This window comes from Trichomycterus rosablanca, chromosome 25 (assembly GCF_030014385.1).
Source record: "Trichomycterus rosablanca isolate fTriRos1 chromosome 25, fTriRos1.hap1, whole genome shotgun sequence".
In the NCBI taxonomy this organism is placed as follows: Eukaryota; Metazoa; Chordata; class Actinopteri; order Siluriformes; family Trichomycteridae; genus Trichomycterus; species Trichomycterus rosablanca.
Window position 1 is genome coordinate 2863681 of NC_086012.1, and position 16804 is coordinate 2880484.

Consider the following 16804-nt stretch of genomic DNA (forward strand, 5'->3'; position numbering starts at 1 on the left):
ATTATTCAATCAATACATAATCAAAAACCCTGCCAATAATAAAAAGTAAAACAAAAAGGAAATAAATATGACACAGTTGTTATCCGAGTATAACATGTATGCAATGCTGTAAATATATAGATCTTAGATGTTAATGCCAACCTGTTTCTAAACTAAATATATTAAATGGAGTGTGTTTGCTAAGTGTAGACAAGCCCAGGCTAAAAAAGCCTAGAAAAAAATGCAGTATGAAAGATTAAAAATATTCAAAATTATTAGCCAATGATCAGCAAACCACAGAACTCTGCTTTACTGGAGAGCTGGATATTATAGCAGTAAAATTACCAAACTATTTAAATAGATGATTGTTGTTTGTAGTAGTAGCAGCTGGGTGGTTTTATTATATCTTGTTTTCATTATATGTCTTAACCTTGATTCTGGCCAGTCAACAAATTCTTTCTGGGATCATATTTATGTCCTTAAAAGCAGAACATGTAAAATGTAAACAGCTTTTTGGAGGAAATGTGGCATCCTAATACAATTGCAGTCACTAAAAAAAAGAAACTGCCAAAGAAATGTGACAAAGCCTAAAGAAAAATTAATCAAAGTTAAAAAATATTAAGACCTTTATACTTTTATTTAAAGCATTTGTGGTTATTCCTTACATTTATGGACATGCCCTTTCTCACCATCTAACATTTTACTTCGAGGGCAAGAAGAGGCAACATGCAAAACAGCAGCACAAACACAACAGATGAAACTTTAAACGACTTTACCAACACACACTATTGCAAGTCAAACTGAATACAAGTGAATTTACCCTACGAGTGATCATGTAAAGAAGCAGTACATTCCAAATGCTAACACTGCTAATGATAAATGCCCCGTTAGCATTTTAACTGAACTGTTCTTCTTAGAGGTAGTGAAATCTTACCAGAATTATGCTCACCAAAGCTCATGATCACATGAGAATACACAATACACTTATGATAATGTAAGCTGTATTGCTGTGGGATTGGGACGAAGAGGCTTTTATGAACCAACCACTGATAGCTGGTAATTATAACTCTAAAGATTGTGGAATCAGAAAATGAACGTTTATATATAAATGTATGAGATTTATGTTTAATAGAAACCAAACTTGTGTATCTAATAAACTGGCAATCATATAAACACACGCGCACACACACACACACACACACACACACATCGAGGAAGCTAGCAATGAGGAACATGGTCCCGCCACCTGCCGAGCCGGTCCAACCTGACGTTATACTGCATTAGGTAAACAAAAAAGGGTGTAAAATCAAGACTCTGGCTGTAAAACCACTATTATATTTCAAAGTAGCAATAAGCAAGTTTTCTTATTAAAAAAAGACACCAAATCGTTTGCTGAAAATGTTTTAGTTTAGTTTTTTAACCGTTTGTAAGATTTTTCTGTTTGTTTTTACATACACACAGGATAATGAGTCAGTTCTTCTTTGCAAGCTTTGCCAGTTAATAAGCCAGTGTGAGAATTCACACTGACAATAAAAACTGAATTAAATACAATGAAGGCTTTTGATCTGTATTCACATTTACAGCTAAGAGTGTACATTGTTTTACCAGCATATTTATCTTACACTTGTACTCAGCAGGGTGTGTTTAAACCAGTACAGTAATAACACTCAGGAACACTGGTGTTGTACTTCAACACATCATACTGTAACTGTCATACTAGAACCCATCATTTTGTAATGATAGCAGCATTCTTCAACACGTTTAGTAATACTAGAATCATGTACACTTTAGGAGTTGGGATTAAAGCAGCTAAACATTAATAGCCAAATATCTAGCCATCATGTCATTAAAATTAAATCAAGTATTACATAAGCTAGGTGCCACACTCTGCCCAAGCAGTGCTATAGGCTATGTACATGTCCTGCATTGTGTCTAGTGATTCAGGGGAAACTGGACCCACAGTGACCATGACCAGGATAAATCAGTGTTAAAAACATGAGAATTAAATGAAATGAAAAAAACGACATAAGCTGCCCCTACACAAACAGGCTTTTGTTGCAGTAACCAAAAATTAGCAGCGTTAAATCAATAGCGTCCGCATGGGTACTGATGATGTCAGGGGGGACCTGCTCGGCAAAAGGCATCGCCTCATTCACCAGCTCTGTCTTGTGCATCTTTGCAGCTATTATTGCAAATTTTAAACTCTAAAATCAAACAACAGTAACAAAAATAATGCAAATAATAACAAGTATAATACACACGTGAAAAAACTCTGATAGTATATCTCTTTTACTACACAGTTGGTTTGGTTTTCCGACACCACTGACTGTATTAAAAAAGATAAAATCCAGAACCACTGTGCACACACACAAACCCACACACACACACACACACACACACACACAGAAAGGTTCAAACACGCAAAAAAAGGTTCAAAAGAGTTCGTTTGTTAGGGACATAGTGACGTTATTTATGGGTGGTGAGGTGTGTGTATGGCTTTGTGTGTGAGTGAGGGCTGATTGTGGCAGAATGACCACAAAGCTGCAGTTAGATCCATTCTGTATTTGAGTTTGTTTTCACCAGGGGGCGCCACTAGAAGCAGTTTCACAAACACTTATAAGATCTTCTGTAAGATAGAATTTGGTACTTCAAGGGTCTCGTCCTTCACTAAAACAATATCGTAGGAGTCCATGTATTTCTCCAGACTCTCCTCCACCTGCGTGAGCCGGATAAAAAAGCAATTTGTCATGATGATGTAAATAAATAATAGCGTTTTATGAGGAAATGTAAACATGAGCAGACCTTGTCATTAAGGAATCCGATCTTTAGGATGTTCTCTACGTTTGGGACGCCGTCAGCCATGGTGAGGTCCCCGAGTGAGTCTCCGAGGATGATGATATTGCTGTTGTCCTTCAGCTGTTTGAAGTACTCTGTATTTCTTAGTGCACCATCGTGCTTGTTGTAAACATGGATCAGCTCACCTTTAAAACCTTTTATGATGCCCTGCAGGATGAAAGCAGTTCATCACAATCAGCAAAAAACACACACATTCCTGCTTCATTTATTTACTAACACACACACACAAACACTCGATAGTTAAATGAGTGTATTTTCTATTTCTAACATGATTGTGATCCTCTGAACTTACGTTTTCATCGAAGTCCATGAAGTTGGAGACGACTTTGACGTTGGGGAGATAAACTCCAGCCTGTCTGATAACTTCCTCCAGCACGTCGCCCAGCCCCGCCGAGAATATAAACACGGGAACGTTGTGCTGATGCAGCCGGTCAAAGAACTGTTCATAACCCTCCCTTCAACACACACACACATAATACACATCTATAAATAAAGTACACACAGATACTCAGTATTTCCATTGTTGGTAAAACTTGTACCTGAGGCTGATGTCTGATTCTCTCACCACTTCAGGGAGTTTGTCCTTCTGTAAACGCTGCTCCACGAGTAACGTGTGAGACTTAAAATACCTAAAGAAAAAGGATAAAGTGTATACAAAATACATTATATATCTATAAGGCCATGTCTAAATCATAGACCGTGAAATCAGCCTTTTCATGTGTAATATGTAATTTGCTGAGAAATTCACGATTTAAGGTTTGTGTTTGGTGATTTAACAGTTTTCACTCATGTAGTGTCCAAGTGCCTCAAATTTACTGGTCAATTAGCACTATGAGGCGGTTCTAGTGTAACCGAGCGTCTTTAGAGTTTGCTGAGTTTATAAAGTAAGAAATAAACTGTACATACACAAACTATCGGGAGCAGAATACTACAGCAGCACATACTACAGAGAGATGATCATATGTGTAGAGAAGCACACTTTTCCAATGACTATGGAATTCCCAAAGGGACAAAATGCACTCAGTATGTAAACACATACATCATACATTGCCAGCACACTACAGCACAGAAAAAGTTACAGTAGCAATCCTACGGCAATTCAGTTAGCAATCGGTTAGTCAAAATGTCCAAGATGTCAAAGTCTAAAGCAGCTAAAAACACGATTCGGGTAACTGAGGTTGTCAAAACACACTATTAAGGAGTGTTTATTAAGATTGGTGTGCTGTGTATTGTAATTTCCATTTATTCTATCATTAAATTTATGAGTGTAATTTAATGACTGCAGTAAATGTGGCACATTTCTTTACAAATCGGTGCACATTTTTCCATGAATTCAGTAGGGCTCTAATTATATATATAATTATTTATCTGATTATCTGAGGGTAAGTGTTGTCCACTCACCACTCCACCATAAACGGGTACTTCTCCTCCATGGTTAGATGTGGATCTATCTCGATAGGGTAGTACGTGTCCTTCAGCTGAAACAACTGGTGAAATATCAAAACACCATTAATTAAGTGGAAGTGGATCCTTCACAAGCCAAAATGCAGAACTGTGAGACTATTAAGATGCAGAATGACAATCTTACCTTTTGCCGACATTCTTCTGTCACCAGCTTGCAGTTGTCGATTACATCTGTGGAAAAATAAAGCGTCTGATAATAAAATTGCTATAATGCTGATATACTTCACTCCTATTCTGAGTTTAACTTCATTTAGACTCTAGCTTAAGTGGTGAGTTTGACTTACTGTGGCAGGTGAGGCCGCGCTTCCCGTTGACTGCAAATGTGCTTAACGTCATATCAAAGTCTGTGATGATCTAAAAGAGAAACACAGCGATTAGTCTCAGATCTCCTGATGACTAAGTTAGACTAAGTTTCATTGTAATAAACCTCATTTTTTACTAACTGCTTCAACTTGATTGGGATCATGATGGATCCGGAGCCACGCAGATACACACACAAAACAGATTTTACTATATTTTAGATTTATAACTATTATTATTATTATTATTTATAACTAGATACTATAACAGATTTATAACTATTATTTTACTGTTTTATTGTGTAATATAAATATTTAAATAAGTATATTTCCTGGTGGAACCGGACCTGGTGCAACCCTGAGCAGGATAAAGCAGTTAATAAAAAAATACATACAATAATAAGGATTATTATTTTGCTATTTAATCAGGCATGTGGTGTAAGAAGTCTTGAAGAAATACCACTACGTAAAAAGAGAGTTAAAGAGTTTAAAGTTGTGTTTGCACCTGCTAATTACATTTAATTCTATTTCAACATCTGATATTTGTACCTGGAGTTTGGAAGCACCACCCTTGATCAGACCGCAGATGACCTGCTCCACCCTCTCAGGATCCTTGATGTGGACCGTGCTCTTTTCAAACTCGGGCATCTGTGGAGATTAAATGGAGACTAGATGTTAGTACATTGTAATAAGCAAATCAGAAATAGTACAAATGCACAAATTTGAATCGAACGTCGATATATGTACAGAAAACTATCCAGTCCACTGATGTGTGTTTACTAAATCTTAAAGAGCGAATACAGCTGACACACATGCAGTCGGTGTCCACTTCTTTTCACCAGCCAGTGGTGGATTTGCACACAGAGCTGTATTACATATGGAGAGTTTGCTGGTTACAGGCTCATCACAGCTAAGCTGCTACTGTAGGGTCCCTGAGCAACACACTTAACCTTTATTTGCACAGACTGCATATGATTGCAATTGTAATGTACCTATGTTAAATGTATTTATTTATTTCCTTAATGTACGGCAGGGTCATGGTTGGTCCTGTGCAGCTTGGAAACACCAGTAAAATGTTGCACACAGTCTATTCGGGCTACGCCTTACCAACCGCGCCCCTACCCAGAATTAAAGGAATAAATAAATAAAAGAAAAATGTGTTTTATTATTACTCAAGTTTGTGTATTTTTCTTTGTAATCAGTGTGTACTGTCGCTTTAAAGGTTATTAGATGACCGGTGGAATGGAGGAGGGCTTTACGAGCTGTGAGGAAGCAAACAGACTGATCTCAAGCACACAAAGTCAGACATAACAACACAGAGCACCAGCTGCTGTTTGGACCCCTTTAAAAGACCTGAGAAACCAAATAGTTCGGCTCAGATCGGCTCTTCCCCGGACACTTTCTAAATAAACTGTACAGGTCTTCTACAAAGGTAAGTAAATGTTTAAATTGAACTATATAACTTGTGATTTGTGACTGACTCTCAGAGTTTTAAACCTGGCTCAAACATGATACTCATTTTACACATACATCTATTCTGGGTTGCAGTGGAAAAGTCACAGCGTGGCTTGAAACGACCCCCAAACATTTCTGTGAGTAACTGGAGACGGTGTATTTTTAAGACAGCTACTGGTGGCATGTAACCCTGACCTGTGTTTGTGAGGCTGTACTTGTGAGTAGGTTAATAACACATAAACAAGTCCAACAGCGCTGAGTAAGCAGCTCATCCAAAACAAAGTCTGGGTGTGTTTTTATACCTTGTTTATATCTTATTGTAGCGTATGACAGGTTGAATCAAACGTCTTGAGAACACACTGGGCTGGTTACTGATTGAGCCGTGCTGTCAATTTTATTATGTAATAAGAGATAAGAACTTGCAGAATTGACTCCAGCAGACAGTGTGTCATGACAAGCTGGGAATTTTATAGATTTTTACAACTGTTCTTTCTATGTTACTGAATAATTGAGAGGGATACATTGGTACCCAACTAAAAAAGGAATGTACACAAATCTGTATTGTTTAAGGTTTTTTGGGGGGGATTTTCGCGTCAATGCACAAAAACAAAATAGTAAAAAAACTGGCATTAAAACCCAAAAACTGCTATTAAATTCATGTCAATTCTAAGTGTCTGTAAACTTTTAACTAACTGTATATACATTTAGGGAGGAATTTAAAGGTGCAGTAGGTAACATTGCCAGGGCACCGTAATAGACTGGGGTCCTGTCAGCTGTGTATTTTGGGAAAGCCGTTCCCACCGCAACCCTGACGAGAATAAAGCAAGGTAAACATGGGCATGAAATGAAACGAAAACTTAATGGTGGCAAGCAAAATGTCACTACAAGTGCATGTAATTCCAGTAGTGTCTGAGGTTAAGGCGTTACATTTTATATCCAAAACAATTACAAATCTGACCTTAATATATTAGATTTTTTTTAAAGCAATACAGAAATACTATTACATACTGCACATTCAGGTAGGAAAGAGGGTAAAATTGAGCCTAAAATTAAACATGGTTCATTTTAATGAAGTTCTTTACTTGCTTCAAGACTCTTCAGAAGTCAAATGGTTTCTTAAAGACAGTAAACACGACTGCCTGACTCACATAATTATGTTTAATCTGCTGAAAAAAGAAAATTGAAAATACACCCAACATGTGGGTGATATGAGATAAAGGAAAGAAAAATCTACATTTGCTTAGTGTGATGAGACAAACCAGAAGAGCAAAGTAGATTAAAAAGCAACAAATGGTTTCTTAAAGACAGTAAACACGACTGCCTGACTCACATAACTGGTTTTAATCTGCTGAAAAAAGAACAGTGAAAATACACCCAACACATTTACTGTTTACATACTGGCCGACGGTCACGATTTAGACACAATAATGTCAAGAGGCACATTTGAAAACTTAAAACACATCTAAATACACCCGACAAACTCAGAACCTTTAATGCAAGCTGTTTTCTGTCTTGTTCCCTCTAGATTTTGTGCTTACCTCTGCTGTTTGGCGTGGCAGCTTGGTGAAAAACAAGAGAAGAAAATTCTTTCTGTGAAACAGGAGTTTATATAAGACGGCCACAGAGTGGGAGTCGCCCTGACGGGCAAACAGATAAGCTCCGCCCCTTCACCCCTTCTAGGCCACGGGTGCACAAACGTACACTTGGACAGCACAGATGTCAGGAATGTGCAAAATTAGCCAACGATGCCTTCAGCATTCACTTAAGTGTTTGCATTTGATCCTGTCGCTGTTATTATTTGAACCTTATTTGAAAAAAAAGTTGGGACGGTGTGTCAAATTCAAATGAAAACAGACCGCAGTGGTGGGTATATTCAAACCAAAAAACTGTACAAAGACTATGAACTCTTAATCTTTTTTACATTTAGTAAAATAAATGCTTTGAAACATTCAAAAACCGTCTGGGTACGAACACGCACCCTGAGATAAAGAACAGCCTCCATCACTTCTGCACTTAAAACATCCAGATTTAAACCCAAGTGACCCCGTTTCTTCGAACAACATAGAACATACATTCCACAACCCCACTGCTGAGGCATGCCTTTCATTATCATTCTGAATTTAAGCCCTCACAGGGTCCCTCGGTCCCTCATGGACACATCAGACAAGATGACCTTTCCTCCTGTCAGCAATACGGAGGCATGAGATAAAGCGGTGAACGCCGAGGCGAGGCGGTCTGTTCAGAAAATCTAGTCAGTGTTGAAGATATCAGCTGAAAATATGCACTGTCGGACAAAGTGAAAAGGAAATCCAATCAGGTCAATTAATCACCCGAAAGCATTTCCCTATCTGCACTGTTTCACAACGGCAAGATAGGAAGCGCTACTGATGTACGCTATTGATCAGCAACTAATGAAGTATCGCGATAATTTTTGCAATTACAGTGCTGAACAATTATTCCCCTTTTTAAATGATCCCTATTACTTCATAGTGTACAGTAAATAATTTTAAATGATTACAAAAAAACACTGTAATAAACTTCAGTGGATGTTTCCAACTTCTTGGATAAGTTTTCAATCACACCTTTAAAAAACGTTACACTCGTGTGTACATTAACTAGCTTTTAACGTCATGTTTTACACGTTTTGGATGAATTCATGACAGGACAGGTAGTTACTGGTTACACAAGATTCAACAATTCAAGTTTTTAATGTCAAACACAGTCATTGACAATTTTGTGTCTCCAATTCACCTCACTTGCACGTCTTTGGACTGTGGGAGGAAACCGGAGCTCCCGGAGGAAACCCACACAGACACGGGGAGAACATGCAAACTCCACACAGAAAGGACCGGACTGCTCCACATGGAAATCTAACCCAGGACCTTCTTATTGTAAGATGACAGTGCTACCCACCATGCCGCCTCATTTGGAGATAATAGTTCTCACTGTGGTTCGGTAAAGTCCTGGAGCTTTAGAAATAGCTTCATAAGCCTTTCCAGACTTTTTTTCTTGCTCATGTGGTCTGCATTCCAGCTTTGGCAAGTGTACCTCATAATGGCTAGCCTGTTTGGCCATCCCTGTCCTCAGACATACCCAAACATGTCTGTGTAGACGCCCAACCGGCTGCCGGCACAGCTGAGATTTGAACCGCAGTATCACTTGATGTTCCTCAGATTCTTTGGCAAAGATTGGGAAACAAACAAACATTGGCATTCATTGGCTGTAGTGGGCAGCTTATCAGAGAGACACACGCAAGTAAAGTTCAGAACATACAGGTAAGTGCAATCGGTTCAGTCTATGTGACCTCTGACCTAAGACCTGATTCTTCCACACGTGGCCAGTTTTTACTTATCAGGAGCGGAAAGAAACCACGACTTCAGTGCATTTACTTTGCAATATTTTACTTAATTAAACTTATTACTTAAATCTACATTTGTTTAGTGTAATAAGACAAACCAGAAGAGCAAAGCAGATAAAAAGCAACTGAGATCATTTGAAGGCTACAACACATTAAAATGCAGCTTTATATAACTGGTTACACCAATTCTGTATCATTGTGTTTAAATGTTGATGAGGATACACATACATGCTTAAGAAGCACTTTATTAGGTACACCTACAGTCACAATTGTCAATTTGACTGCTTATTCAAATATTGAATAGTCTATTTGTATTTTTGCACCTTATTTACTTTTTAGGCTCCATTGCCAATTTTACGCTGCTAATGTACAACATGTCACTACCTCATGAACCATTGTACCATCTATTCACCATCATGTACTAACACTTGTCTTTAGTTCTGTCTTCTAATTACTTGTTTAGATTAGGGATAATTAGGAATATCTTTTGTAGTTATTTATTATAGGATTTTTTGTATTTATTGTTGTACTTACACTGTTTTTTTTGTATTTACACTGTTTTGTATTTACACTGTTTTGTCTTGCACTTTTTGTACCGTGTTACACCGTGATCCTAGAGGAACGCTGTTTCGTTTCAATATGTACTTGTATGTAGCTGAAATGACAATAAAACCTCTGACTGACTGACTGACTGACAATCAGAAATATCCAACCCACATACCCCCCCGAAATAATTTATAACTCTAAACTCTTCTGCAGAGTTATCTCTTGCCTTTGTAGTTTTTTAGAGTAGCAGGATATTTGATAATACTCATTCAACACAATCATTCAACCCCTACATACCATTACTGATCTAAAACCTACTGCTAGTCTCTATGGAGAACTGTGTGGCCTTATGGATCAGCGGTTTGTCTTGCACAAGAAAGGCCAGGCTTATGACCAGAAGAGTATTATTCTTACAGTCACGCGTGGAGGTGGGTCAGTACAGGACCTAGCAATCTTGACCGTGTGATTGGCATCTCAGGCATTTTGAAGAGGAATGTTAAGCCTTTTGTAGTAAAATTCCAGTCAGACAATGAATATTGGAGGACTGGCTTTCTTAGTCTAGAACTGTCCACTACTTAATATCTGGTCAGTGGTGGTTTTTTTTCACTGGGGTCAGTGTGATGAGAACTGTCCACTACTCAGTATCTGGTCAGTGGTGGTCTTTTTTCACTGGGGTCAGTGTGATGAGAACTGTCCACTACTCAGTATCTGGTTAGTGGTGGTCCTTTTTCACTGGGGTCAGTGATGAGAACTGTCCACTACTCAATATCTGGTTAGTGGTGGTCCTTTTTCACTGGGGTCAGTGATGAGAACTGTCCACTACTCAATATCTGGTCAATGGTGGTCCTTTTTCACTGGGGTCAGTGATGAGAACTGTCCACTACTCAATATCTGGTCAATGGTGGTCCTTTTTCACTGGGGTCAGTGATGAGAACTGTCCACTACTTAATATCTGGTCAGTGGTGGTCCTTTTTGATTGGGATCAGTGATAAATAGGGAATGATGATGTGTACAGTCATTAAAGCACAAAGTGCATCTAAATGCTAGATGTAGCTCATAAAATGTGCAATAAAGGCACAAACTGCGAGGATATTTCATTTTTCACCTCTTAAGAATGTTTAAGCTGAAATATATAATTAATAAGGATTATTTTAACATAAAAAGACTTAAATACCATAATAACAACCAACTATGATAGAGTATAGTGCTATTAGTGTAAGTCGCTTTGGATAAAAGCGTCTGCTAAATGCTGAAAATGTAAATGTAAATGTAAATATTATTTTGTACATGGTAAACTATAAGACCATTAAATAGAATGTCCACTTTTCTTTAAAAAAAGAAATGTTCTTACGCAGTAGTTGGAACGTTTTGTGTTAATATATTACTTAAAATTTGTGTGTGTGTATGTGTTACAAACTGTATTTTTTAATATTTATATTGTTTACACAGCTACGCTAATACATATAGCACCGGCTACACTAGCTCTGACCTCTACTGGCTGCTCACTGGCTGTATCCTAAATAACTCGCTTGCTAATACAAAGTGCACTACATAGGCCGTTAATTGTGTATTTCCCAGTGCACTAGTGTAGTTATAAAGAAGTGATTGAATATACGGCCGTTATTTTTGCTCTCAGACAGGGGGAACAGACCCGCTCACCATTTCGATGATCTTGGTCTTCTTGCCCGCTCGTTTCTTTTTCGCTACGACGTACTGAGCGAGCACCACTCCACCGAACAGGACACACACACTGGCACTGGCCACCGCCCCGACTTTCACCACCGCGGTTTTATCCATCACCAAGCGATTCAACCGTTCAACATGCAAAGCTTCTTCTTCCTGCTATTGCATGGCGCCGCCCGTCGACTGTCACTAGGACCAAACCGACTGTTAACCCGTTCCTACCCGGTCTACACTGTAGTGCCAAAAGTATATGGACATCCTTTTTATTATTTAGTTTATTTGTTTTAGCCACACACTTACATTGCTAACACGTGTATAAAAATAAATTATATGTGCACACAAAACAAGCAAATAAAGACTGAATTCATGAGATATGAAGGCCATTCAGCGGCCTCTCCAGAACCCTTAATGTAGTGCCCTCACTGCCCCTGACTAGGTGTCGGCGGATCCTAGGGTTGCCAACTTTCAGAACTGGAAATAAGGAACACCCTGGGCTGGCGGGTTGGCAGAGGCCATAGGGTGGAGGGTGGGATGGCAGGCAACATTTTTACATAATCCATCTTCACACTGACATGCAGCCCCGGTTCTGGACTGCGTTGCTTAGAGGGGGCAGTGAGAAAATCTGGGGCGGCAGTGCCCACCCCAGCGCCCCCATAGCGCCGGCCCTGCTTGTGTTGCTTTAGTTTCGCCCCAAGACGGAAAAATACGCGCGATGCGCTCTGCCCACTGCGCTACTCAAACAACGGTGTATTAAATAGGTTGTTATGCTGATATGCCTGCGCACACGGGGCGTTGCTAAGACTAAAAGTGAACACTACTTAAAATAATAACCAGATGCTTTCTAATTACCACAGTAGCAGCAGTTACCTTCTGTTTCATACATATTTCGCTGTCTCAGTCTAATCTGCAGCATTTCTCTCCCATTGATACAAATACGGAACAAAGTGCATCCCGTATCAGTTCAATACGGAATGCGATGTTTAGTTTCCAAATAAGGAACGATTTCGTATTTTATGGGACGGTTGGCAACCCTAGCGGATCCACCTTGCACACCTTGCTCCTCCCGTCCTGCTCTGCTGTGTTTTGTGGTCGTACCGTCTCATTGTTATGTTGTTAAAATCCTAACAGACATCAGTACATTGGTACTTTGCATTGCACATACAGAAATAGGGGACATTTTATGGAAATAATAGCGTAAATTATACGTAGTGAGGCTCTCATTCCGTGTTTGTGTTTTGATGAATAAGTGCTCTTTTCTTTTGACTTTGTGCTTATAAATGTACACAGAATAGCACCTATTCTTTATTTTAAATTAACAAGGACACGTATTCTATCATTATTCACAATTTACAAATTTATTCACCCAGCAAATACAACTATGTGGTATGAGTTAGTCGCTTGGTGGTGATATGCCATGATGGTAACGTTGTGAGAAAGTAAAGCACCAAAAACAAGAAATCTGACCACTTTAAACAACTGAATATATCTACAACCCTAATGAGAGCAGCTACTCACAAAAATGTATGTATTACAATATAAATATGATGAAGAGTTATTAATACAGAGTGCTTATAGAAACAGAAATCACTGCAATTAGCAGGTATGATATATGCTAAATAAAATACACTAGTAATGTAAATGATTACAGCTGCATGAATAAACTGAAGCAGAGTCCATCACATGATTCTCCAGGCATCCATCACATCTACAACAAAAAGGTAAACAGGGGCAGAATGAGTGCATGTTAATGTAATGTCGATTAATGGTACATTTGTCAAGATTTGAGCCTTCCAAGGGGTAAGAAACTGCAGTTTGATAAAATAGACAATTTATCCCAAAAATGTTTAATGGGGTGCTGGAATGGCACAGTGGTCTGTTACGTTCGCCCACGGCCGCTGAGGTCTAGATTTAATATTAATTGGTTTAATTAATGCCTGCAAAATGTACCAAAACCAGGAATTACTAATGTTCACTTTACAATCACTTATTTTTTAACGTATGGATTTTTTGCCGGGCTTTCACCCAGATTTAATTTTTACAGTTAACATCATTTCTGATCTTAAATTGTCTCAGTCCCAACGTTTTGAAACATGTTACAGACATCAGTATCAGAATGAGCATTTATAAATAAAAACAATGAAGTTAATAAGGTAAAAAAATATATATATTTGTACTGTTTTTATTTAAATTGAAACTACTTTTATAAATCAATGCTTTTTATTGACTCACAGTACCTTTTTCTTTTGGAAACTGGGGCTTGTGATTTAGCAGCAAGATTCAAGATTGTACACTTACATTGTCTGTGTTTCCATGATTTCTGTGTCCTCAAAGACCAGCTCTTCTAGAACATCCACCTCAACACCGACCACCACCGTGTTCCTCACTGAACACAAAGTCACACACATTTAAACATTCACTCAGGGCAAAACAGGAATACAAAAATCAATCTCCAGCAACATTTCTGTTACAACATTTGGCACAGGCTTTTATCTGAAGTGATTTAAGTGACCAAAATTACGCAAGCACTTGAGGTTTAAGGGTTTTCTTAAAGGGCACAACAGGGGCAGTTTGTTGTTGGTTGGGCTTAAACCAGCAACCTTCTCACCAATATCCAGAACCTTAACTGCTGATCTACCACTGTCCTATACAACACACTCACACATTTTGATTAAGAATGATACACACCATTAAAACAGGATGGAGGTAAACATGGCCACTGGTTGCTACTCCATGGATCTTCAGCCCTGCACTGGCATAAACAGTCTCCTCTTTGTTCCGATTCCTCGTTCATTAATTGACTGGTGGTAGAACAAACCACTTCAACATTGTCAGTTTGGTTGCACTGCCCCATCTGGACATGATGAACATCCTGCTGCTGTCCAGTGTCTCCAAAATCACTTTCAGAATCACTCAAGCAGGAATCAGTCTCAGTCTTATTGTATTCATGGGCAAGATCACCGTCACCTATAGGATTAAAAATGATATTTTAAATTACAGTTTTTTATTAAAATGTATTATTTAAAAAAGCTTTTCAGAGCAAAATGTTCTTAGCACCTTAAACATCCTTGTAAATATGACTAATTCAGCAGCACAGGATGGATAGAAAACAGAAAGGTGGTTTTGTAGCAGGATGACGTTATGCCATGCACACAGAATGTGCCAGCGGGCATGCTGAGATCGGGTATGGCACTACACTGCTGGTCTTCTGCTAATGTTGGCAGGCCGGACACGACAGATTTGTAGAATCCAAATCAGACCCACAGCTTACCTGAGCAATAACAAGCATTAGGATGTTCATGTATCCACTGAGCATTACTGTCTTCTTCCTGCTGCTGTCTGGATGAGTTATATCCAAATCCACCATTATGTCTCCTCAAAGTATGAGAATAGCAGTGTGGTTTATCTAAATGACAGCAGTGCTGATTTTGGTGATGCATCGCTCCACACTCTTGATGGATGAGTTATGTTCAGATTCCCAGAACCTTGTGAGTCTGGAAGGGCAGAGTGGTGAAGGGTGCCACCTCTAAACCTCCCACGTCATTTTGTTTCCTCTCCTTACTGCTCCACCTTATAGTGTTCCATAAAAGAGGGGTTCATTTATTTAACTAAAATATGGGCAGCTGAAGAGACTCATCATCATCTGTACAATTTTCAGTACTTCTGTGGTTTCAAAAGAATAAAAATACAGTACCCAGTTTAATGTTAAGGACCAGTCCTATAGATTTGTTAGAAGCAGCAACTTTCACTTCATTACTTAACATCTTGTACAACATTTGTACATACTTCACTTTGTCAATAAAACAGTTGCAAAAGCAATTGGCTTTCTTTTAATTCTAAACCGTGCAGGATGAGACAAATGACATTAACAATACCAGAAGAAACATCAATCAGACTGACAATTAGAGAAACTAATTGAGAAAATCCAGGCAAACACAAGGAGAACCTACCAAAATGCACAGTGATTAAAGGTGACTTTATTTAAGAATACATCTTCCTTTCCTCATTTAGTGGCACAGTGCAACATGAAAAATAATTGCTAAAATGATGGACATTACCAATACTAAAAAAACCATTGGATTCACATTTTTAAAATAATTATCTAAACTATAAATATTACTGTTAAGTTTAGTGGATACAATAATTAAAAATAGTTTGTGATGGTTTGAGTGTGGTGTGAATGAATGGAACAGTCAATTAGGTAATTTAGCATTAGCATTAGATAAATAAAATCAGGTAAAAACACTTGTAAAAATGTTATGTAGTTATTTTTCTTTTTGTTGTACAGTATAATATCTGTGGTTCATATCTGCTTTATTTGACAGATTATGAAACGATCAGCTTCAGACAGCGTAAACTGTCTTTAAACGTTTTAGATGGAGGTCACGTTGCTGTGACCTGGGATCTGACCTGGGATCAGCTCTAATTACTAACATTATAAACCACTCAGACTGACCTCAGATCAGCTCTAATTACTAACATTATAAACCACTCAGACTGACCTGAGATCAGCTCTAATTACTAACATTATAAACCTCTCAGACTGACCTGGGATCAGGTCTAATTACTAACATTATAAACCTCTCAGACTGATCTGAGATCAGCTCTAATTACTAACATTATAAACCACTCAGACTGACCTGAGATCAGCTCAACTTACAAATATTATAAACCACTCAGACTGACCTGAGATCAGCTCTAATTACTAACATTATAAACCACTCAGACTGACCTGAGATCAGGTCTAATTACTAACATTATAAACCTCTCAGACTGACCTGGGATCAGGTCTAATTACTAACATTATAAACCTCTCAGACTGATCTGAGATCAGCTGTAATTATGAACATTATAAACCACTCAGACTGACCTGAGATCAGCTCTAATTACTAACATTATAAACCACTCAGACTGACCTGAGATCAGCTCAACTAACAAATATTATAAACCTCTCAGACTGACCTGAGATCAGGTCTAATTACTAACATTATAAACCTCTCAGACTGACCTGGGATCAGGTCTAATTACTAACATTATAAACCTCTCAGACTGATCTGAGATCAGGTCTAATTACTAACATTATAAACCTCTCAGACTGACCTGGGATCAGGTCTAATTACTAACATTATAAACCTCTCAGACTGATCTGAGATCAGCTCTAATTACT

General features: G+C 38.3%; 1 protein-coding gene and 1 long non-coding RNA gene across 3 annotated transcripts; both read right to left on the reverse strand.

The window, feature by feature from the left end:
* Positions 1-597: 597 nt before the first annotated feature.
* On the reverse strand, positions 598-11769 carry nt5c3a (5'-nucleotidase, cytosolic IIIA). 2 transcript variants are annotated; one of them, XM_062987465.1, is made up of 9 exons: positions 11617-11769; positions 5148-5246; positions 4584-4653; positions 4424-4470; positions 4237-4322; positions 3375-3464; positions 3128-3290; positions 2782-2982; positions 598-2695 (listed from the first exon to the last, which is right to left on the reverse strand). In XM_062987465.1, the coding sequence occupies exons 1-9, from the start codon at positions 11752-11754 to the stop codon at positions 2594-2596; spliced, it is 996 nt and encodes a 331-aa protein (XP_062843535.1). In that variant the 5' UTR covers positions 11755-11769; the 3' UTR covers positions 598-2593. The 2 variants fall into 2 exon arrangements, with proteins under 2 accessions (XP_062843535.1, XP_062843536.1); XM_062987466.1 differs by lacking the exon at positions 11617-11769 and adding an exon at positions 7592-7788.
* Positions 11770-13275: 1506 nt separating this feature from the next.
* Positions 13276-14460, reverse strand: LOC134302457 (uncharacterized). The gene is made up of 3 exons (XR_010007535.1): positions 14326-14460; positions 13936-14023; positions 13276-13345 (listed from the first exon to the last, which is right to left on the reverse strand). It is a non-coding gene; the product is annotated as an uncharacterized LOC134302457 (long non-coding RNA).
* Positions 14461-16804: the final 2344 nt, after the last annotated feature.